Source organism: Chaetura pelagica, unplaced genomic scaffold (assembly GCF_000747805.2).
Source record: "Chaetura pelagica isolate M959 unplaced genomic scaffold, ChaPel_1.0 scaffold664, whole genome shotgun sequence".
In the NCBI taxonomy this organism is placed as follows: domain Eukaryota; kingdom Metazoa; phylum Chordata; class Aves; order Apodiformes; family Apodidae; genus Chaetura; species Chaetura pelagica.
This window is the reverse complement of record NW_009952969.1, coordinates 300,151-325,412: the sequence shown is the minus strand read 5'-3', so window position 1 is coordinate 325,412 and position 25,262 is coordinate 300,151. Positions and strand designations below refer to the sequence as shown.

The following is a 25,262-nucleotide window of genomic DNA, read 5'->3' as shown; positions in this document are numbered from 1 at the left end:
ACTATTCCTGCCCATCATTGCTGCCCATCATTGCTGCCCATCATTGCTGCCCATCATTGCTGCCCATCATTGCTGCCCATCATTGCTGCCCATCATTGCTGCCCATCATTGCTGCCCATCATTGCTGCCCATCATTGCTGCCCATCATTGCTGCCCATCATTGCTGCCCATCATTGCTGCCCATCATTGCTGCCCATCATTGCTGCCCATCATTGCTGCCCATCATTGCTGCCCATCATTGCTGCCCATCATTGCTGCCCCGCCGAGGGAACCCCTCTCCTGCCCTTCCCGGCGCCGGGTTGTTTTGGGGAAGAAAAGTCCCAGGGCCTGGGGTGGGGTCAGTTGCTTGCCAGGCTGTAACGCTGCCTGCTGGGGGGCTGGTGTCTCCGGGCTTGTTGCTTCTCCGGGGGGGCAAAAAAAGCCAAAACAAACTACAACCACGTTATAAGGCGGCTTGAAGACCGGCTGCTTATGAGCGTGACTTTCCCTAAGTTTCACTGCAGGGGGTTCTTTGCATAGGCAGGTTGTATTCCTTGCAAAACACCTGGAAGTTTGTGGGGTTTTTTTCTACAAGTGTTTTTAAATGGACCACGAGTACAAAACAGGTGATATAAAACTACAAGGTTTAAATAATTTGATGGAAACAGGGAGCATCTTACGTGCCTTTGCTTAAATGTATGTTTTAATTGAATACAGTGCAAGAATTCTTAAAACTGTCGATTTGCCTACTAGAAACCAAATTAGTTACAAATGAGATCCCAAATAATAGTAATAACTTGGAAAATAACTGGTTTTGAGCATTTATTATGAACATAGTTGACCAATACACGTGATAATCTGTTCACTTATTACTGTAAACTGTGTGACCCCATTAATAAGTAGTCAGTCTAGTTCAGCTCACTTGGTATGTGCCATGAAATTTATTCTGCTTTAAAATGCATGATAGCTACTAAAAAGCTATCCTTGAATCTGAGATGATAAATCCAAGGACATTTGTGTCATTAAGTGTATTATGTAAATAAACGTTGTCATGGGAGTTAAATATTTAGAAGGTGAAGGAAGTGTTTTCAATTGGAACATTAAACTCCCAAGATCCTGAATCACCTTGAGGAGAAGTTTCCCTGCAAAAGTTAGCTAATGAATATGTATTATCAGGTCTATAATGGCTTTTTCCATCTTTATTTGCCCCTTCCCCCCTTAACGTGTTGCTAGGAATTTAAACACAGGTCTCATAATTGCTTTGCTGAGAAAACTAAATTTAAAAGGTGTAGCTGAGGAGGAGCATTTCTTATAGGCCCCGATCAAACAGGACTGTCTCATGAGTTAACTTCAAGAACTCATACTGGTTCTTTTTTAGACCTGCTTCTGAGGGGTACCCTCAGGCTGCTTTTAAGATGGATTTGCTGTCCATCCAGAGAATGAAGTTGCAAGTGTGGCCCCCAGGTGCAGCCTCAGAATACCCTTTGGAGGGTACAGGACACTGTGTTTGTGAGTGTGCTCGAGGGGTTAGTGTGTTAACAACAGGCTCGATGGCTTAGATGGTTTAAAATGCTGCCGGGCACATCTAGATCATCTTTCTGTAGCCTGATGGTGAGACTGGGGGGATGGAAGGCAGGTGGATCTAGAAGAGTTCTGAGCTCTCTTCAGAATAGTGTTCACTGATACAAGCACACACACCATGTGTATGAGACTACAATAGCATTACTAATGCACTTATTGAATGGAGCTCTCTTCAGGATTAGAGTTTATGGAGGAATATAAAACATTTGAAAGAGAAAAAAGGAATAATGACTTGAGTACGAAAAGTTACTCAATTTAAGTGAGAAGTGGGTTTTCTTTAATAGTGGTTTTGCAGATCTGGCAATATTGAGGATGCTTTGTAAAGAGATGCTATTTTAGTAATTTAATATTTCATACTTTCAAAGCCAGTCATACAAGTTGACAGCAGCATGTGATTTTTTTTCTCTGTTGCAGCTCAGATGTGACTATTAAGGTTTAGTGAAGATACACATTTAAGCATGTGAACAGTACTGATGAGTTCTCTCAGTGGGATAATGGTAGGTCATCAACTTGTAGATGTAACTAATTTGAGAGGGACTTTAATGCTGTGTAAAACTTAAGTGTTTGGATCAGAATCTTCTTTGCTTCACATTCCTCCTGGAAAGTAAGAAAAGCTTTCTTAGTGCAGTAGCACTTGTGTGTTAGAAGAGATTGCTTTAACAAGAAAACTAAATTGCTCTCTTGCTAGAGGCTTTAGACAAAATTTCAGAAAAAGTTCTTCAGGAATTTTTTGTCATTTAGAATATGGTGACTGACAAGGCTATTTCCTGATGTCTGGTCCACTCTGTTTTCTGAGACGTTGAGGGAAATGGTGTTCAACAGCTTGTTTTAGTCCTCAGCAAAATGAGAGAAGGGAAATCTAGAAAATGACTGTCTGAAAGGGGAATGTTTATGTTTTTTAAAACAATGTCTCAGCTAGATTAATTCTTCATCACAGTAGAATTTTCTTTGAGCTAACCTTTTTTTTAAAAGGTGGGGGAACCTTTCAAACTTAGTAGTTCCCTAATGTTTCTATGAAAGGAAACAGCATTCATTAAATGTTTCTCAAGTATTTTTAGTGTGTTGATTTTCTGAGAAAAATCTGTGGCAGCTGGATTTCTACAGAGGAAATGAAATGGTATTTCCTGGGATACTGGAAAGAAAGGCAAGTAGGCAAATGGAAATAGGAAGTTCTTCACAGGCACAAGGGAAGTTTCAAAAGATGTTAAATAAAGAAAATTGTGCACTAAGTCACTGGCCTTTTTAATTTCCTCAACTTTTCTGAACTTAGTTTTGCATGAATTGCAGAGTTTCAATTTGTTGATTGTATTGTTTCAGTCTTTCTCAGTATTTAGGTTATACACAGTCAAAGTCAGAACAAATTAGGTACACATCATAATTCACTTAACTTTTCACATTAGCAACATTGAAATATGTGACATAATTTAAATATGAAATCTTGGCTCACCTGAAATAATTGGTTTCATTTCGCCTGTGTGCTTGAAGGATTCTTGGTGAAAGAGGTTGTTTCGAGAAGGGTAAAAGATCTCAGTATGTTATTGTAGATGGTGCTGAACAAAACATGGCATGGGCTGCTTTCACTAAAATAGCAGATACGTGGGCACACATACCCGTATAAAAACAAAAAAAAAAGGTATTTCTGAATAAATTAATAACAAGAGGCAGGATAGGGCTGTTAAGGAACTGAGTAGGTTTGTCCAAGTTCATGTTATTAATGGAAAACATCAAGAACATTTTTCCTCTAAATTGCTCTTCCAGCAGGCAAAGGCATTCAGAAGCAGAATGATGGAGGTTCATATTTCTTTCTTGCTGTGGCTTCCTGGGGCATAGAACTGTAACTTTAGGCTGTGCAATACTTTTAATCCCTGATATATTTTCAGAGAAGGGTACAATCAGGAAGTTCAACTGCAAATGTTTCATCTTGATATGTCCTTTAAAAACGGGTTTTGCACATTTGTTTAAAGCTTTTAGCTGATAGAGTATCAGCTATAAAGAGGGAAATTCACCAGCCTTTTAGCATGTTGTCATGGAACAAGAAGTCCTGATGTAAGCTTAAACAGTTTGGATATGTATAAGATACTAATGGAGAGAGGCTTGGTGTTGTTCAGAATCTGGGTTCGAACTGTGATTTCTTCAATGGCAGCTTTCATTCCAGCTGCATGTTTCTCACATCACCTCATCCGTTGTGTGGCTACCTTCAAAACTAGAGCTTGTATCTGGTTTTACCCACCTGGGCTTTAATGAGATGATTTCTCACATCTGGTCTGGAGCATGATCAAGCAAATAGTCAACTATCACAACTGCTGAGCTGATGTGCCACTAGAGGCACCCCTTAAACTACTAGATCTGTTCCCAAAAAGTCATATATAGAAATGCTGCAGTAAGTTAACTGAGGACAGCTGGTGGTCATACAGTTGCAGCTGTTACCTTAAGCTGAGATTACATAAACTACACTTGTAAGAATAACTTCTCACTGAAAATGTTTACTGTACAGCTTTGTATGGGTATGAAAGGAAAAGGAAATAGTGTGCATAGTCACATGACACAAATACCACGCATCTTTGCCAATAGTGGTAACTTGCTTGTGAGACATTTTACAATTTAGGCATGTGCCAAGAATGTCTAGTAACTCCTGCTGTGATGGAGAGTAAACAATTACGCCTTTCCTGATGAAGTTTTATTGTGCAATAAATTGTTTTTCAACAAAACATCCAAAAGCACTGTGGGAAAGTGCCCCATAAACAATTTGATTAAAAAAAAAAATAAAAAAAATTGAAGGGGAGGAAAGATCAAAGAAAGATAACAGAAAGTGTTGCTAGTAACTTGGTAGAGCCCCTGTGATGATAGTCATTACCTGCAGTGGGTTTGGTCTCAGTGACTGAATAGGCTGGTAAAACAGTTTCTACACGAATGCCTGTCCTGAGACTGAAGCCAGTGACCATGATTCAGCAACAGGGACTGGTAGTTTTTAAGACTTTTCAAGCCTTCATTTGCTGCTGCTGTTCCAGTGCTACACCTGCCAGTCCTGGATGTGTCAGACCTATGGTGCTTATGCCTTCTCAAAGTCTGAAAACACCGTGCTGATGTTATCAGCATTCCCTTAAGGACTGGCATCCAATTGTAAGGATTGTGATTGCAATAAGAAGAGCTGTTAGTAGATTTCTTAAGCTTCTCATATTAATGTATCTTTATTTGTCACTAAATATGCAGTCACTTCTAAAACATTTCCTCTGTCCAAGTCAATATGCTTTCAAGTTAAGAGTTGCTTTCATTTTGAAAAGAGATCTTTTGATCTTTTGACACAGGTGGACAAATATCACAGTTTATGTTGATACTGAAGAAAAGCTAAGGAGCTTGGAAAAGGTACCAGAAAAACTTGCCATAAAAGTCTTTTGTGGTCATGTAATGTGCAGTCATTTAGAACAAAGTGATTTAACCAAGGCATAGACCAAGGATGTTGAGTCTCTAGTTTTCTTGGTGTAGTGGATGTTTACAAACACGACTGAGAATGGACAACCAGTAAGGAAAGCCTAAGAAAGTTTTGGGTATGAGATTTGCCTGCAAAATTAGAGAACAGCTTAGGAAAGGGTGAATGGTAATACACAACATTTACTATACAAATAACTTACATACTGTCTGTTTCCTTCTTCTAGTGTTTTAATGAATGCAAGGTGAATACCAAACATACTAGAAATGGTACTTTGAGAAATGCAAGGCAAAATACTGTTGACAAGTGATTGAATAATAAAAAACAAACATGGCAGAAATGCCATACCAGAAGTTTTTCTAGGTGGTTTAGGTGAGAGACAGGGCACTTTCCTTTTTCCCCTCTGCTGTGCTGCTGACATGGCAGGACAAAGCAGCCACACGTTGTTGTGACTGTCCCTGTTGATCATGGGATGCTGAACTGTTTGCAATGGGGATTAAATTAGGACGGTTTGATGTGACTATTATGTGGTGTTACAGGGACTTGTTGGCTACTGTTTTTCTCTGTGTATATGTATCATGTGTTGCACTCCTTTCAGTGAGATTTAACCCTGGTGTTCTCCTTACGGGATAAAATAGCATGTAAAGACTTTAATGATTTAGTGCTTGATGATCTTTAGTGAAGAGATTGATGACCTTGAAGTCATGAGTGTGTAGTGAGTACAGGACTGTCATTTTTGATTTCTATAACTTTTGGGAAGGTTGAAAATCCCATTGTATGCACATTTACATTCATATACACTGCTTTGTAACTAGTGTTTTGCAAGATTTCCTGCTAAAAACAAATGGGTTTTATTTTGTTGTTCAACACAGGAAAGGGTTCATTAAGTTTGAGTGTTGGTTTCCTTAGCTGTAATAAAGAAGTTCACCCTTTCAAAATTGAAACCAATCTTTCATTTGTAAGATGTTTTATCGAATTTTACCTTTCATTTTGCGTAGGCATACTTACATGCTACACTGTATCGTTTTAGGGTTTAGATCAACATTGTGACACTGCTATTTTAAACTAGCCTCTGCTTTGGACATCAGGGAGATCATCTCAGGACCACCAGGATTATAAATACTGTGTGAGAAGGTCAGGTTTAAAGTTTCCAAATCTCCATAAGAAAGCAAGCTTAATTTTCAATCCCTTTCATAAAGCCTGATAAACTTATTATCCTCTACAAGCACCAAAAGATAGCAGCTGAAAATTATGCTGAAATGACATCTGTTCTATTTCATTCCTTCTTTAACTTGTTAGCTGTTGTTAACTTGTTTACAGATATAAGAAAAGCTGTGTAGGTATCCTTGGATCATATTACTTCCCACAGGAACATGACTGTGCTTCTTCACAAGAGAGGACTAAAGATGAGCAGATATATCTAGGTTTTTCGTGCTCAGTTTCCTTTCTTTTGAGGTTCTGCTAACACCAGTCAGAATGCTTTTTCCATTATAGCATTTTTTATCAATATACCTTGAGTTAATGAATTTCCTTACATATTCTCCTGGTCTTAAGTGTGTGCTTTGGTGCAGTGGTCTGTCACAGTAGATTGTTTTCACACAGCTGACAAATCTTTACATTCAGTTAGAGAAAATAACTAGTTTCAATGTCTAGTTTGCCCACACTGACTGCTGTTTAAAACCTGAATGAATTAGACCTGGCTTTTCCAGTTGTATTTTTCAAATTATTAAGAAGACCAAGGTACCCATATAAATTAGGGTCACTTTTCGTTTATAGTAAAGGAAAAATACTACATTCTTAGTGCAAAATATGATGTAAGCTTCAGCTTTGGATAATTGCATTAGAAGTATTTCCTATATATTTTTTTAAAGCTAAAAAGTTTTGCTCAGCTCTTCTCAAGAACATTTGTAATTATACTCATGATCTCATTAGGCCTTCAAAGGTCTCCTTTCATGGGAATTCAGGAGTTTTTGAAGGGATCACTATTTTAATTGGGAAGGTAGGATCTTGAGACAGTGAAAAGGGAAGCAGCAGGAGCATATTTGAACACATCCAGGAATCAGAGCAGTTCTGCACAGATTTGTTCTTTCTCCAGGCTGTCACTGCAAACGTACTTTTTGGGAAGCAGAGCAAGGCAAAGTAGACTTGGCTGATAATGATTGGTGTCAGGAGATAAATACTTGAAACTTGCACTTTGTCATCACTGTAGCTTTAAAAATCACTGCTGCTCTCAGTTCTTCTGGTCAAAGTATACTTCTGATTATTATTTAACTCTTCCCTATTGCTTGGGTTAAAAAAAAAAAACAAGTTATGATCTGCTTGTGGCAACTGAGTTGAGTTGAGTTGGGTGCTATCAGGCTGTAGTTTAGCTGGAAAAATGGGCAAGAAAAAGCTTCCAATAAAGAAAATTATAACAAGCACCTGTGGCAACAGTCAACCAAAATGTACAGCACTTCCAGACATCTGACATAAGCTGTCCCACGCAGGTGATTTTGTGACATTCTGTCTAAGGCTCTGGGTGCTCCAAGCACTCAAATGTCTGTGTTGGATTATTTTATTTTTTAAACCAGTGATTTTCTAAACCTATTTGCAATGGTGTAAATTCAGAGAAATGCCATGAAAGGCAATGGATTTATGTTGTTACAAAATTAATGCCAAAGCCAGTTGTGCTGGTAACACTTGCTAGCTACATTTGTCCAAGTTAGTTCCAGGCGGTTGCTACAGTAAGTTAGAAATAGCCATCATTAATTAAATGTCAAGAGAAAGAAGAAAACACTTTCTGTAACAATGCTCCTTCTTGTTTGTTCAGTGCCACATATGAAATGCTGTAAATGGAGGAAAATTACTCAATCCAGATACAAAAACTATTTTATAGTCTGTTTCATAATATGCCAAGGTATTTGGCTCCCAGATGCAGTTGAATTTCAGAAGATGTTTTGTTCCATCGATAGATGGAATGAGTAGAGCTGGGACACTTACAATGAAAAGAGGTGGCTAGGGTTCTTCTGTGTTTTCAGATGCAGATTTCAAAAACTACTGATTTGTAGCTGGCATTCCATAGAATTCATAGATTAAAAATTCATAGATTGTGGGGGGTGGGGATGATGCTGTAATCTTTTCCGAGTACCAAGGACGCGGAATTCTAGTAGCAGTTGCACCACTGCCAAAAGGAGGGGTAGTACAACCTCTGTACTCGTACCTTATATCCCCATTTATACATGTGAAGTTCACACTGGGCATATCAACCGATATTGAAACTGTATTCAGGCACCTCCACACACTTCCTAGCATAGATATCTCCCATTCAAAATCTTGCCTACCTTTTAATTTCTATTTATTCTAAATCTGTTTGTGACGTTTTATACATTCAGTGCTTATACCAATTGGCTAAGGAGCTCAGACTGCTGTATACTGGTGGTACACCAGTAAAACAATGGCTGTGTCAGCTGCAGATCTTTAACAGTGAGTTTCTGGTGTTTTGGTTTTTTTCCCCATTGCACTGATTAACATTAACTGGAAAGGGGTGAGAACTGATTTCTGTGGGATCCATCAGAAATATACCTGTTCTGTGTTCATCTTCTGCTTATAACTTGAAAACTATAATTGGGTTTCAAGGCATTTTATATGTGATTTTTTGATTATTTTTTTTTTTTCATATCAGTCTAGTTTGTTAAGTTATGTCTGGGCGTTGTGGGAAGCAGTGAGCAAATGAAAGATACACTAACCAATGGAAGCCTGCAGAGCACCTGAAAACAGTCCTCCCACGTGTGCAGAATGCAGTCTCCTGTGCACTAATGGCTGGGAAGAGCAGGCAGAAACACATCTAAGCATCACGACACATGTCATTCCTATTCAAACATGTATCATAAGGCTGGGTGGGAGGAATGAGTTCCTGCTGCGGGTACTGAACTGCCTCATTGCTGCTCTGAATAGAAGTTCTCTGCTACCACTTTAATTATAGTTCTAAAAATGTAATTAATTGAGCTGTAAAAATAGACTCAGGAGACACTTGTTTAAGAAACACAGACCAACATAAGCAGTGCACAAAAACAGTTCTAGAGCTGTCAGTGCTAGCTTTAAATTAGAGAAGTTGTGTTCTATAAGATTTGTCACTGAACTATTGATTTATATTGTCTGTCAAGTGGAACTGAAAGTGGATTCAGAGATTCTGGCAATTAAAGGTTGCATCACATCTGCTCATGTTTCTGTGCTTGTTCACAGCTGATTAATTAATGTCCCTTTTTAAGTGTTTGCTAAAGAAAGAGACAGCATTTGTCTGGGTATCAGTTGTTCAGGAAAATTTCCAAAAGCATGAACTATCTTTCATAAACCTTCTCATACTGGTCTATCCCAGTTTCTAGAATTTTATGATACAAGAAGGCACTTCTGATTATAACTTAGGAGTGCTGTTATCTCAGATTGTGAACCCTGAAGCTTGATTTCATCTGTTCATGTTTGTATTGATTAAGAAAAGCAGAATATAACTGTAGTAGTAGTGACAACAAATACTATTGAAGGAGCCTGGTTCCCCACTTTCTCAGGAAATGGGAAAGTTGTTGTTTGTATTAGAGATTAAATCAGTGTTAAGTGGTGGACTTCATTCTTCTGAAGTTCCCATCTTGCTATCATCTATAGGCAGGCAGAAAAAGAAAGGTGATTGTCTCAGAAGGTGCTAGCTTCTTTCTGAAGCCTGATACTGTTTTATTAAAGTAAATTAGCAGTTCAACCAGTGCAATCCATCCAGTCTCAGACCTCTTAAATACCACGTGAAGGAGTCTCTTGCATGATATATTAGCCTAGATAGATCAGTATCTTTAATTAGATCCCGGTTCCTACAACTGATGGCTTGTGTCTAGGTTGCAAGCTAAATAATCCAGAACAGTTCTGCTTCCTTCAGGATTCCTCAGACAAGTTATAACTTTGCAATAGCAAGATGCTTGGAAGTCCTTCCCAGCCAAGGGTGAGCTACCCAGCAGCTTACTAAGTCAAAGGAAGTTTGTGTGTGCACCAGTTTTTCCTGTTACAGCTCCTACTCAGCTCTCTCTTAGCAGGTTATCTGTTTAAATTTCATTATTGAGCTCACATCTTCCAAACCATGAAAATTACTTTTGTCCTATCTAAGGACATGTTTCTTAATGTTTTCCTCCACCCTACTGCTTAAAAAAAAAAATGGTATTTACTTTTTTAAAATAACAAATAGCTTTTCTTTCCTTAATGCTGTATTTCAGGTTATATCCACACTTTGAAAGAAATGCCAGTTGCCATTTGCCCATGTGTTATATGCAAACAAATGTGCAAATGAGCAAATGAAGAGTAAATGAAACTTGAGAATAATGTGTTACTTTATTAATTTTTATAAATTACTGTCCTGTAACAGCTCCACTCATTCAGCCAACACTCTTCATTATTTGCAAATAATCAGTGATAGTCTTGGTTCTCCTTCTGGTAGCTGCCCTCATTCTTGACACTTCTACATCATTCAGACCTCACATCAAAGATTTGTAATAATTTTTAAAAATTGAGGCTCTGTAGCATGAGGGTAAACAAGTAGTCAGATTTCCCAACCTTAGCAGTTGGAGAAAAAATTACATCCTGACCGAAGAGCAACAAATATTAAGCCTGGTGAGAAAACTGGACCTGTAGTTTTTAAAGCTTTTAACTGTTTCTGTTCAGATTGACTGATGACCTTGATTTACTCATGTCTTCCCAAGTTTGTGTCTTGTCTCATTGTTCTCTTTTAAAGCTGTTTGCGGAAAACCAGTTTTGTGAGGAAAATACCAGCTCCCATTCTTTGGGTCTGATGGATGTTCATATAAAGTGTGAATTGTAGTAGACTCCGTAAAGGGGTGGTGGTGATAACTGGAAGATCATCCCTTAACAGGGAGATTCTGTAAACATGCAAAGGCTGCACATGCTCCCAACTTTATGCAGATCTTCTGTGTAGAACACCTAGAGAAGCAGTAGCTGCTCGTGGGGCAACAGGCAGGAAGAGCTTCTATTCAAAAGGAAATATTTGGCTTTGTAGATGGAATCCTAAAGAAGTGACCATGCACAGAAGATGCTCAAAAGGATGGGCTTGTGTAGGCGTGTCAGAGACAGGACTTGGTGGGTGGTAGGTCAGTCTAGTTTCGCTCCCAGAAAGCTTCAGTTCTCTTGTAGCTTCTGCCACCACTCCTGTGTTTACTCTTGCTCTGCCACAGTCCTTCCTTGACTCTGATATCATTCTAATTCTACACAGTCCTCCTGAAATCCTTCAGCTCCCAAATTGTGCTGTCTGAGCCCTTCTTACAATATTGTGGTGTCTCAATAAACTGCAAGGTGGAGAAAACAGTGACAAAAGCTGTGAATGTGTAAATAAATAAAAGGTGATCTGCCCAAATCATCTGCTGAAAGTTTAGAGCATTGGTATAAAACAAATAATCTCCTGATGTTTCTGTTGCAGGGTGGGAATAACGCAGGCCATACTGTGGTCGTTGATGGGAAAGAATATGATTTTCACCTGTTTCCTAGTGGCATCATTAATCAGAAGGCAATTTCTTTTATTGGTAAGACAATTATGGAACTTGCTATAATAAAGTAACATTACTTAGTGGGTACCTGCAACCATATTTTGTAGTAGCAGACAAAGAAAAACATGTAGGTGACTGTCAACCAAATTTGTTTTCATGTCAGCTGTTTGTATTTTCTTTCAAATTAACATGAGTTACTCTGTGTTCAGTGTCACTTTAGTGTCTGCTACTATAAAACCGAAGTAAGAATCCCCTCTTTCTTCTGTGTTATTCATACTTTATGGTACAAGTTTGGATCCCCCTCTCTACTTGTACACTCTATTTGTACTTTCAGAAATACAAATTCTATGCTTCTAGGACACAAAACCTAGCACTTAGGCTAAATAAATAACATCATTTATCACCAGCATCTCTTTCCTGACTTTCTGGGGTTAGGCCCCAGGATACAGAGCTCTTCTTGGAAGGTCATCCTCCAAACTCCTTTTTGTTCACATTGGTAGCTGTTTAAGGTGATGATGTATTTCACTGTAAAGTTATTTGATGCAAATAGAATTTTAAAGTTCACATTGCTTTCTGGACATCAATATTTAAGTGATAGGCAAATTTAAGTCTTATACTTGTCCAAAATTAGGATTTTTTTAAATTTATTTTTTTTTTGACAGAACACATACAGACAGTATAAGCAATGAGTGTAAGTTTTGGTGAGTCATGGAACTGTAGTTGCAGTTTTGTTCCATTTGAGAATTTCCAAATGGATGATTGAAAGATGAGAAATACATTTTTTTTTCTCTCTGCTAAATATGGTATATTGTTTTGCTTTCCACTTTACTCCCTTGTCAGTTAGTAAAGATTGTAACTTAAGTTATCCTAAATTTAGGCTGAGACAGACTCTTGCTGATATTTCTGATGCTCCCAAGAAGGAAGCAGCAGCTGTTTCCAGCCCACTACATCACTAATCCTCCATGTCTCATCAGTAATGCTCTGCAGTGGTTGTGGATTCTATATTTTAGCTCAAAAGCAGGGGGAGAAGGCATTGCTAGTGTATTACAGCATAGTTGGAGCTGAGCTTAAAACAAATACTGAAGAAATATTGAACACAACTGAAATACTGCTGCACAGACTTCTCAGTGTTGTGAGGTCATGGCCTACTTTGAGCTTTTACCACTGAACAATGGAGGTGAAGTGGTGGTGCAAAGTCCACCACAGAGTCAAGAATCTGCTTGCCTCAGCTGGCCTCAGAGCAGGCTCTGCACTCGCATCTGAAACAAGCAAGCTCTGTTTTTTTCTGATTTTAGCAGGCTTGTAGCCACTTACCCAAATTGAGGATTTATCCAAAAAGCTCTCAAGATCACATGGTGAGAAATGTGAGCAACTGAGTTGTGCTTTTGAAACAAAATCTCAGAGAGCAAGTGTTTACATGCCTTAGATCCTAAGAATGAATATTTTATTTCTTGCTCTAAAAGAAATAATTTCTGTTCCCAAAGGTAATGGAGTGGTTATACATTTACCAGGCCTGTTTGAAGAAGCTGAAAAGAATGAAAAGAAAGGTTGGTATCAAGTAATTTTTAACCTTTCTTTACCTTGGGAGCCAGGTTGAGGGGGTGCCTTTGTTTCTGACTAAATATTCAGTGCAACACCATTCTGGATTTTAAATAATGAGGAAAACATTATTTAAAGTGTGGAATAGTGTTGTAGTTTTCAGACAGTTTTTTCTAAAGTAATCTTTTAATGGATTTTCAGGAAGTTATATGGAATTTGATACCACGTTAGATAGAAAATAAAATCCTAAAGTTTGTGGCAAAACACCCTCTAACCTCAAACTGAGATGATTTAGCGCAGAGTTTCCGTATCCTGATTTCTGTGCCCGGGGATAAACTCAGTTGGTTCTGCCCTGGGCGAGGCTTTCTGAGGTACCAGTGGAATGAGTGATTTATCATATAGTGAGTTAAACGAGTCTTTCCTTAAAATGAGAATTGTGTGTAAGCCACAACATTTTGGCATCAAGAAGAAGTGAGTGTCTTGGTCCATACCAAAATGAGAAAGCTGAAAAAGTAAAAAGTGAGAGAAATTTGCTAAGAGAAACATTGCTGTAATTGGATACTTGAGAAGAGGAGGCTCTGGAGAGGCCTTATAGCACCTTGGTACTTGAAGGGCCTACAGGAACGTTGGGGAGGTGTTTTTTCCAGGGCTTGTAGTGAGAGGACAAGGGGGAAACTGATTCAAGCTGAAAGGAGGTATATTTAGATTAGGTTTGAGGAAGAAATTCTTTACTGTGAGGGTGGTGAGGCGCCAAACAGGTTTTTCAGAGAAGTTATGGATGCTCCATCCCTGTAAGTGTTCAAGGCCAGATTGAATGGGGCTTTGAAGAACCTGGCCTAGTGGGAGGTGTCCCTGCTCATGGCCAGGGTTTCAGGACTAGGTGACCTTTAAGGGCCCTTCCAACCCAACCCATTCTGTGTTTCTGTATTCACTAAAATTTTATTCATTTTGCTGTATAAAGTAGAAGAGAAATACAGAAAAGCTGAAAGCAAATCTTAAAGTTTTACCCGTCAGCACTGCTGAAATCCTGCTTTTCTTTTTATCTTCTAACAGGTTTAAAAGACTGGGAGAAGAGACTGATTATATCAGATAGAGCACATATAGGTAAGTAATGATTGAGGGGTTGGAAACACTCACAAATGATTGCTTAGCTCATGATGCTAAACTACATTGTTACTCACAGGGCAGGCAAGTATTTGATCTAATAAGGATTCTTTCTGTGTTGTGTATCTGAAGTGTAGTAGTGAAATTTGTATCTGCTAAAGAGTGATGGTTTGTTTTCATAATCTTTAGGGAACGCTAGCCCTGTGTTCACATGAGGAGGCCTGTACACTATCAAGAAACACTTTGTCTTGAAATTACAGATATCTGTGATTTAAACAATGTTCTTCTCCTTTGGTCTCCCACTATGTCAATTTGATTTTCCATTGCAGTGTTTGACTTTCACCAGGCAGTAGATGGGCTCCAGGAAGTGCAACGTCAAGCACAAGAAGGAAAAAAGTAAATATTTTCCACATCCTAATTTAATTAATAATTACTCAAATTTGAAAATGGGGTGTAATTTTGGAAAACAGAAATGCAATGTATCTCTGAAGAGCCTTATTGAAGTTCCTGGTTCTGTGACTCTGTTCTGCCCCTGCTTATGTTACCGAACAAACTCAGAGGTATTACTAAGGAGGCAGGTATGAATTCTTACACATTTCCCTTCTCCAGTTCTCTGAAACATATAGAGATGTTTTGAAATGCCTACCAGTTCCTCAAAACTCATTTCCTTTAAAATGTTGTTTCCAATCCAGTTTAATATCAGACTACTGATGCTCTTTTGAATCAAGTCTGAAGTGTTGGTGTGATTAGTTTCCAATTGTTTCTTGTATATTCACTCACACTTTGTGGAGATATTAGATTCTGTTTTAATTTTAATCTTATACTTAAGCGGAGTATGTAACTATTTGTATTTTATTATTATGGTTCCTGAAAAAACAGATTTTATTTTTCTGTCTGTTAGTCTATTAGTTTTTTATTCCATTGGACAATTTCAGCGAAACTTAACATACAAATAGAGATCTCAAAATTAGTGTGTTTCAAAAATGGGCATGAAAATAAGCCTGTCAGTAGGGAAACAGTTTAATTTTTATCTTTATCAAGGTAAAAGCTGCAGCAACAATTCTTAGGGACAGAGATGGTGTGAATAATGCCAAAGCCATAGGAAGCCAGTTTGATCACTCACAGAACTGGTGGTTGTTTACAGCCATGGACAGTGCTGCAACTGTGAAAATGACATTTGTTTCTTACTGTTTCTAGTAGTAGTAGGAGTACCACCACAGAATAATATAGTAACCATAATTACTGTATAATATAGTCTATATATATATACACACTTTCAATTAAGCTTGGCTGAGCCAGGCTCAAGGCTCAGTACCTTACTGCATATGATTAATATTAACAATGTTTATGCAATTCCATAAAAGCTACTATATATTTAATATTACAGGACTTTAGTCTTTTTTTAAATGTCTCAGATCTTCTGCCCAGCATATGGTATATTGAATATGAATATTGAATATACCCAGCGTGTGGTATATTGAAGAGTTTTAACCAAATTGCTTAGCATAAAGCATATTTCTGCATTTATTTATATGTGTTTGGGGGGGTTTTTTTTAATTAGTATTGGCACAACAAAGAAGGGGATTGGACCAACATATTCTTCCAAAGCTGCACGAACAGGCCTTCGAATTTGTGACCTCCTTTCTGACTTTGATGAATTTTCTTCAAGGTACAACCATTTTCATTTCTAAATATTATGTTAAAGAGCAATACATTTTGGCTGACAGATTTGCTTTTAAGGAGATGTTTTGAAATAAGTGTCTGAATTTTGTATATAAATTGTCTAGAAGGAGAAGAAAGCTGGAAAGAATGTGTATTTCCTGTACATAATTTAAAGTGTAATTTTGTACATTAGGAAATGCCCTGGTTGAGGTATCCAAGTTCTGGGTATTTTTTTCCCTGTAGCTCTCAGTATATAATACTGTGTATAACACAAGCTGAGTTCTTGCCAAAGGTTCTATGAACAGTACCTCAAGAGTGTTCTTCATAGATACTGTTTCAATATTTTACAGATTTAAAAATCTGGCACAGCAATACAAGTCAATGTTTCCCACATTGGAAGTAGATATAGAAGGACAACTGAAAAAACTAAAGGTAAGGATTTAACAATTCAGTTTCAGGGAACAAAGAGAAGGAAACAGTTATATTTATTTTAATTTTAAAAGTGAAACATGAGTTACCAGAACTACAAATTGTTAAACTAATGAATTAATTTAAAGGAATTTAATATATTAATTAATATAAAACTTTTTAATAAGCAGCAGTTGTGCTTTGTATTGGAATGATATCTTATTATTGGTTTAAAAATAACTATGTAATAATATAAGTAACATATTAATCATATAATCTGTGGGTTCTATAATTCTAAAATATTTTGCTTTTTAACATAAAATAACTGTTGTATTAACGTAGCCCAGGGAACATAGGGTGACAGTTATAAATAGTAGTCTCCATCCATGACTGGTCTAGTTTGTCTGCAAGATTTCCATGCTTACTGAAGAGTTGTTTATAGAATCTGTGTTTCAAGATCCTGGCATTACAAGAAAAATACGCTTTTATAAATAAATTCAGAAGAGCCAGTGGAGTGAAACATCTTTTGTGAATATGTAAGAAAACAGAATGCTACAAAAAAAATCTCTTACCTTTCCCAAGTTTTGTCTGGAACTTGTTCAGAGCTGCTACCTACCTTTAAAGGTATTTCTTAGTATTTGTGAGTAGTGATTTTTATAATTTTTTTAAAATAATATTGTTTTCATGTTGGAGCTTGCAGTAGTTTATTCCCACTGTCAGTGTGTCTAGACTACAGACACATGATATGGAGACTATATCAACAAAATGAGGCAGGTCTCAACAACATCTCACTGACTAGAAATGCATCAGAAATTGTGGCATTCAAATGCCATAACAAGTCATGTTTTCTTTCATGAGTACTTTGATAGATTTTTTTTTTTCCAATAGAATATAAGCTAATGGTTGTATTTTTCAGCTACATTTATTGAATCTGGAGTGTTAGAGTTATCTGTATGTTTTGTGTTTCAAAAGTGAACACACTGTTCCCTGCTTCCTGCTGTTGTCTGGGGAAGCTGATGTATCTACTCAAATTTGCAGGGATATGCTGAAAAAATTAGACCCATGGTTCGAGATGGTGTGTATTTTATGTATGAAGCTCTTCATGGCTCCCCAAAGAAGATTCTCGTTGAAGGAGCCAATGCAGCATTACTTGATATTGACTTTGGTAAGTCAAATAATAAGATCAACTCAACTCCTAAGAGATGTGTTTTATTTTGAGTTTTATTTTGGTTTGTGTTCTTACCAGCTTTGTAAAGAGCAGGAGAATACAGAAACAAGATAATCTTTCCTTTAATAGGAACAGACCTCCCAAAAGTAAAGCAGAGCAAGCCAGAGATTGTATCATTAACAGGATTAAGTGCTTAGCATTTCAGTATTGATTTTTACTGAAGCTTATTCCAATGGAGATGAAATTTCACTCCAGATATTCTTGTCTTTATTACTTCTAAATGAGTGTGCACATTACCACATTTCAGGCACCCACTGCAGTGCTGCTGAAGTAATTCCTCAGCAGTGAAGGGAGGATGAAACTGGTGCATATAACTTGTAAGTGTAGCTTCTGCAGTTGATCTCTGCTCTTGTACCAAAAGTCTAATTAAACTACTTAGGACTCCATGAAGGTGAAGCAAAGAACCAGAGTGATGCTTCAATCCAGAGTCACAGTGTAAAGATCATAAATAACCTTTTGGGGCTTAGAAAATTTGCTGCGGATATTCAGAGCAACTTGTGTAGAGCACTGGGAATGTCAGACTGTTACCTTTATGCCAGGCTTCCCATGGATACTGCAGAAATACTTCCTGTGATACACAAGACAGTGAAAAAAGCTTTACAGAGCAGCAACATCCTGTAATATATCCAGTGCCTCATGGAAGTGGTATTGAGATGCTTTGAATTTCTCCCCTGAGGTTAATCCTCGGTGAAAATTGCAAAGGTTGAATGCAGAAGAGCTTACACCTTGGAACAGATAACACCTGCTTGATGCCTCTTTAAGTATAACCAAGTAGTATATTTTCATATTTTGCTCACTAATAATACGCTTATACAAACTGCCACAATAGGTCAGCTATTTGAGTGGAAAAAATCCTTCATTTTGGAGGGATTTCTGTGGAGGTTTAGAAATCTAAATACATATTCACTACAGGAGGAAGCAATCCAGAGAACAGCTTAATATTTTCCCTTAAAAAGCAAAATGGGTTTAGGCAACCAGGGGAATTTGCCCTGCTTATTGAGTTTAGCTTTAAAGGCAAACATAGAGATGAAAATACCCTTTCAACTCATAAAGGAAAAATCAGTCTTTGTTTCTTATCACGGCTGAAACAGGGTTGTGCTGTTGTGTTTTCTAACAGGCACGTATCCTTTTGTGACTTCATCAAACTGCACCGTAGGTGGTGTCTGCACCGGGCTTGGAGTTCCTCCCCAGCATGTTGGAGATGTGTATGGTGTGGTGAAGGCCTATACCACCCGGGTGGGAATTGGAGCCTTCCCCACTGAGCAGATTAATGTAGGTTTAATGTTATGAAATGTCATATATGAAGTTGCCAAAAAATAAGGTCAATGGAACGGGATATGGGTAATACCAGCCATAAATAGGCACCAAAATAATAATACCAGGCAATCACACTCCCAAAGAGAGGAGAATTACATTATAAATTAAAAGTATTTTTCCTTAGAAGAAGGAAACACAAGTGTGGTGGTGTTATACTGCAGTGACCACACTTCTGTTGTAATGAATGGTGTGAAAACAGGTTTCATAATTCTATGTAATGTTGTTAGGTGCATTTCAGTGGCAATTTTGTTGTCAACTGCAACTGTCAGTGCATTATGATTCAGTTGAACACCATTCATGATTATGCTTATGGATATTTGAATATAGTATTACGTGCAAAATAGCAACCACGTTGAAATAGCATTGCATGTCATTTTTGTCTGCATAATCCAAACCAAAATAAATAAACATGAAGGCTCTGGGGAGGCCTCAGAGCAGCTTTTCAGCATCTGAAGAGGGCCTACAGGAAAGCTGGGGAGGGATGTTTCACAAGGGCTTGTAACAAAAGAACAAGGGGTAATGGATTAAAACTGGAAGAGGGGAGATTTAGGTTAGACATTAGGAAGAAATTCTTTAGTATGAGGGTGGTGAGACACTGCAACAGGGTGCACAGGGAGGTTGCGGCAGGCCGAACCCTGGAAGTGTTCAAGACCAGGTTGGATGGGGCTCTGAGCAACCTGGTCTGGTGGAATGTGTTCCTGCTTGTCCAGAGGGATTGGAACTGGATGATCTTTAAGGTTCCTTCCAATCCAAAGCATTCTATGATTGCAGGAAAGCTTAAATTACAAGGTGCAATTTCTGTGCTAAACAGCCTGTGTTTTGTGTCATTTATAGAAAAAAAGTAGAGTGTGCATCAGCCAGTCATGCACAAATGGATCAATAAAAAGAAGGGGAGAGATTTGGATTCTTCTAAACTATCTATTGTATTTTCATTCTCAAGAAACTAGAAAGCTCAGGGTATTGATTGTGCCCTGTGCACAGGTCAATGTTCAGCTCAATGGTCCGAATCTAACTTGAATCACTAAAGTCATTCCTCTAATGGCTCAAATTAATTGGTAATACTTTTTAGTGCTATGAATTGTGAGCGTAAAGTTTCTTTTGTTTTCGTTTTTAACATCTTATAAATGCTCCCAGCCTGAAGGGAACAATTGGCAGTCCCATGCTGTGGTAGAACCTAGCAGCCCCAGGCATGGTCGAGGAGTCTGACCTAGACATTGTACAGGCATTGAGCTTGTCCCTGACTTCTACAGTCTTGTCCCCAAAAATAATAGATGCCAAAAGACCAGATGTAGAAACTAAATGCAGACAAAATTAAAAACAGGGCCTAATTGTCAAGGAGATCTTCCTGTCAGGTAAAGAAGGAAGAAAAGTATTTTCTTGGAATATGAAACAAGTATTTTGGAAATACAAAAATCCTCTGCATGTAGGGCTTCATTCCCTGCCTTAGTTCCCTCCTAAGAAAATTCATTTATTTTTTTTCTTGCTACAAAAAGCCTTGGAATTGAACAATTGTGTTTTTCTTGCTGTTCATCCATATTTGCTGCCATTTGTTTGCCTGATGTTTCTCAGTGAAATACCATCAACATTCTTTGTCTCTTTCTAGGAAATTGGAGATCTTTTACAGAACCGTGGCCACGAGTGGGGAGTAACGACGGGCAGAAAGAGGCGCTGTGGCTGGTTAGATCTTGTCATTTTGAAATATGCTCATATGATCAACGGATTCACTGCGTAAGCATCACAGATTTTGAGCTACATTTGGAAGGGATAATTTTGTGCTTCGCAGAATAAATATGTAGGTAACATTAATATCAGTCCAGTAGTGTTACGTTTTAAGCAATAAAATAATTCAGAGCGGGCAGCTGAGAATTGTCTTTGTGCTCATCATAATCTAATTCCTTTGACTTTTTTCTTTCAGATTTGTATCACGTCATAGCAGTGACTTTTTTCCTGTATTTGCATTTTGTTTAAATTAGATGGCCCATGTAGAAAACTCACTGGTTTTGAGCTTTGTCTGAGTCTAGGGGATCATACTTTGTAAGAGCAATTCTGCATTATTTGAAACAGTTATCTCTTGAAGTGAAATAAGAGGAATGAGACAAACTGTGCAGCAACTGGCACAGCTTTCACTCCAGTCCCAACAGGTTAATTTATTTACAAAATTGTAGTCTAATATTGTACTATAGATTCTGCTCCTAATGGGTTGTTTTATTTTCTTTGGGACTGAGCAACTTACTTGGTTAGTAAGTTATTTTGTAATTCAACATACATATTAAATTGACATTTTAAAGGAAAAGTGGCTGTTTAAATGAACTTTTCAAGGCCATAATGTCATCAAGCTAGCTTATGTGTAATGCTAAAATGCTAGTAACTATCACAAGCCATTCATTTATAACACAAGTTGCACAAGTTATATGAACAAAATTGTAATGAAAAGTGTAACCTCACTCATGCATTCAGGCAACTTCTTCATACATGCAAATGCATCACCCTGCCCCTTTTAATCTTTAAATCTTTTAATCTTTAAACTGAGACTTAATTTTGTTTATGCTGCTAATGTTACAGAGGAACAAATATCTTTGTTCATTAATTTATCAGAGGGATTTTTACAATATTTTTTACTTGGATTTATATTTTGCTGTGACTTCCACAGAGCTGGTTTATGTGGAAATAGTATTAGGAGTGCATTATGTTTCCCTCCATTTCAGTTCTATATGTTACTGTTCTTGTATCAACAAAACTATGTCATCTTTGGTAACTGTGACAGTTAAAAAACATGGGGAGATAAAAACTTGGAAAAAAGTTGAAGAACTGGCTCTGTGCTGCTTCTTTCCAAAAAGGTCTTTTAATTATTGCATTCATTATACTGAGCACATATAGCATGGAATATTACCCATACCTGTCTAAATCTTTAGCTACTCATATTTTTACCAGGTAAGATCTGGCATATTGTTTCTAGAGAATTTTACTAGTTTTAAAATGCAGTTGTATTCTGATCAGTGAATACTGTGGTGTCTTCTTGAAATTGCATTTTTGTGTTCCAGTGTGTTCATTCAAATGATGAAAAAGGTTTAGTAAACTGGCAACCCTGATGGCACAGTCTGTGCACTGGAAGTCAGGCTGGGATCTTTCCTAATTAACTGTATACTTGATTTTAATAGCAAGATTATGCTTGTGAAGTCAGTTTTGAAAGTGTGATTTAGTAAATAAATCTGTCTTATAGTTGTTGAATCAGTAGGAATAACAGAAATAATCACTAATAGTGATATAAAATGACATGCCATCATACACACCCAAACCAAGTCCAGTGAGGGCCATTGTACAGAGCTTTGCATTTTCATGTGCTGAACACTGTGCACCTGTATGAGCAGCCAGGCATTTGGAAATGTCTTAGTAACTCAGTCATCCAATAGACATGAATTCAATTAACAATGTTCATAGTTGAATGTATTTCTGTATTTCTGCTTGCTGGGTTGCCTGAGCTGGATTTGTGAATAAAAAAAACTAGAAAAAGAAGAAAAAAAAGGCAGTTGGAAAGTATTAAAGAGGAGATTTATCACATGTGTAACTTTAACCAATGTTTTTCTGTACAGTTTGGCATTAACAAAACTGGATATTCTTGATGTCCTGGATGAGATAAAAATTGGTGTTGCTTACAAACTAGGTGGAAAAAGAATTCCATATTTTCCAGGTATGTTAAGTATCTGTGTTCATTTTTCTCTTTCCTGCATGTTAAGTCATACCTGTTGGGAAAGACTCTTCACTTTTTAAAATCAGTCTTGACTGCTTTTTGGCTAGACCTTCTGTAGAAATTTGCAGAACTGTGATATCAGTATAAAGAACTTGCATCTGTCTGTATGATGACAAGAAATTCAGAGCAAATAAAATCTTGTGTTAGGGCCTCTGTCTTCCCGTTAGATTTTTTTATTGACAACATAAGGGGTCTGAAAGACAGCAAGGTTTCAGTCAGTGTCTGTGTATCGTTGGCAATAGCCTTTGAATTAAATTAAAGTTAAATCAGTTCTTAAGCTGTGCAAAAATGAGAGGGATACAAGCAGAGTGGAGCCGCCTATAGGCTACCATGGGCAGCTTTTTGGTTAATAAAAATATACAATGTCTCAAGAATATCATAGCATGGTTTGGGTTGGAAAGGAATTTAAGATCTAGTTGCAACCCCCCCTGCCATGGGCAGGGTCACCTTCCACTAGACCAGGTTGCTCAAAGCCCCATCCAGCCTGGCCTTTAGCATCCTTTTAAGATGTAGTAATATGTCATTTTCATACATTAATGATGCCTTACATTCCTGTGACAGTCTATGCCAGGATGGAGGGGTTTGTTCTCTTAAGATAAGGGATTCTAGAGGCACAGGGAGGGCTGACAGCAACCAGCTTTCCCACCACTGGTGGGAGTTACTGGCAGTGGATGGTAGCACAGTGAGAATTCCAGTGGGGAAAAGCTTGCAGACATACACATTTTTAGCAAGCTTGTTTTAATTCTGTTCCATGAAGGTGAAAAACTTTACACAAAAGTTGTGCCTTGTCAACAGAATTTGTTTTATTATGTGCAAATTTAATCAAAAAGTGGAACTACTGTGAACTTGAAGTAATTTGTTTCCTTAAAAATACTGCCATAGTCTTCTGAGAACATAGTGAATCCTAGGGTTTTGACAAGAAGCAACTGGATTACTGGATCCTCTTGAATCAGAGTTCTCTTCCTCAGTGACAGAAATGAAATTTAAGAGAAATTAATTAACCAACCAATAAAAATACTGTTTGTTTTGTTTATTGGATTTTAAATGTTGAAAGATTTTGTTGGTGAAGAACCATGGGTGTGTTCTTTAAGGTGGAGCAGCTAGAATCAACTGTGATAAAAATTGTTCTCCCACAGCTAATCAGGAGATACTACAGAAGGTGGAAGTAGAGTATGAAACAATGCCTGGGTGGAAGACTGACACAACTGGTGCACGAAAATGGGAGGACCTCCCACCCAAGGCCCAGAACTACATCCGCTGTGTGGAGAACCATGTTGGGGTGCCAGGTAAATGTTTCTGCAGATGTGAATATGAGGGTGTCACAGTAGGCAGGAACAGCTCTGTAGAACTGCTCCATTCTTTAGTCAGGGAGTGGCTGTGGGATAGGTGAATGAAGTTCCCCTCACTTTATTTCTCTGCTTCTCAGTGTGAAGGCAAGGTGTCTTGAGGGGTTTGATGGCTGAGGGAGACCTACCTGCAATCAGTTCTGTGGTATCCATGGGTAATAAAAACTGCAGTGGAACCATTATAATATGGTATTTGGGGTGGCTGCTGACACTGAATAATGCTTTTAGTTGAAGCATTACATTTAACAATATTATAGCATGTGTGCATCACTGTCTCCAGGTCCACATCAAGATGATTTCACACTCTGGCAGAGATTTCACTTCATCTCTGCAGGGATTTATCTAAACATCCAATCACTCAAGACAGTGACAAACCTGCAAAAAAAAGATGCCTTTCCTTCTGTTAGGCCTTCCAGCTACAATGGCATAATTATTTCATGCCTTCAAACTTCAATATGTTGCTCTTCTAGTTTGGTAGTGCAGCAGGAGTGAAGTGTTTTTTGACAGTAACACTTCCTAGCATTGTGCTTTAGAACAAAGTTCGCCAGTTTGTAGTGAAGTGTGATGAAAGGTGAAAATTATTCCAGTTCACTGATTATAATATTTACTCTCAGTAATTGATCTAATACATGTTTTTTCCTCCTTAGTTAAATGGGTCGGAGTTGGAAAGTCAAGAGAGTCGATGATCCAGCTGTTCTAAACAAATGAAGAACTTCAGTGACGAGAAGCACAATTTAGCCTTCATCTATTCCTTACTGCTTCCACTCTAAATGGAGATGCTAATTAAAACCAACATGTTCTTCTAGGAGTTGAATAGAAACAAAACATATATTCTGTCTTGTAACTCTTTATTTATCTTTAAGTTCTCTGTAAATTCAGTGTAAAATGTTGTTGGTGGCCATCATAAAAAAAAATCAAGAAAGTATTCTTAACAAAATAAGGGAAAAATATTTTTTTTATTTGAGCCATGCTACTATTTGAAAGTGTTTTACATCCATATAGAGTTATTCTCCTTGCTGAAACCAGTTTTAAGCCTTTTCCAGTAGTTACTGGGCAGCTTTAGAATTGTGAAGCTTGGATGTGTTTTTCAACTTCAGTTGTTAAACTGTCTATATATCTGGGTTGGCAGTAATTAGTCATACACACTTAAATTGTTTGGATTATACAGATTTTTGTTTTCTAAAATATAGTGATGTTAGGTATTTTTGACTGCACAAAACAAAAACAATTATCTAATTTTTATATAATGACTTTTAATAGCCCACTAAAATAAATTGAGAGCAGCTGGAGTATTTTTTTATCACAGACCCTGTTCTAGTAACTGAGATAACATCTGTAGAAAGTTGACTTGTCTAAGGATTCTTTCAAATTACCTGTGTACTAACAGACAATCCCAGTGGAGTCTATTAGGTGT

At 37.6% G+C, this 25,262-nt stretch overlaps 1 protein-coding gene across 1 annotated transcript in view; it reads left to right on the top strand.

Moving 5' to 3' along the window:
- ADSSL1 (adenylosuccinate synthase like 1) overlaps positions 1-24,735 on the top strand; it is a 72,913-nt gene extending 48,178 nt beyond the window's left edge. The window contains exons 23-34 of the mRNA XM_009995854.1: positions 11,430-11,532; positions 12,981-13,043; positions 14,089-14,139; positions 14,469-14,535; positions 15,701-15,808; positions 16,152-16,233; positions 17,248-17,374; positions 18,555-18,709; positions 20,358-20,482; positions 22,345-22,442; positions 23,639-23,788; positions 24,496-24,735. Coding sequence (XP_009994156.1) covers positions 11,430-11,532; positions 12,981-13,043; positions 14,089-14,139; positions 14,469-14,535; positions 15,701-15,808; positions 16,152-16,233; positions 17,248-17,374; positions 18,555-18,709; positions 20,358-20,482; positions 22,345-22,442; positions 23,639-23,788; positions 24,496-24,548 — 1,182 coding nt within the window. The 3' untranslated portion in view covers positions 24,549-24,735. The remainder of the gene's footprint in view (positions 1-11,429; positions 11,533-12,980; positions 13,044-14,088; positions 14,140-14,468; positions 14,536-15,700; positions 15,809-16,151; positions 16,234-17,247; positions 17,375-18,554; positions 18,710-20,357; positions 20,483-22,344; positions 22,443-23,638; positions 23,789-24,495) is intronic.
- Positions 24,736-25,262: the final 527 nt, after the last annotated feature.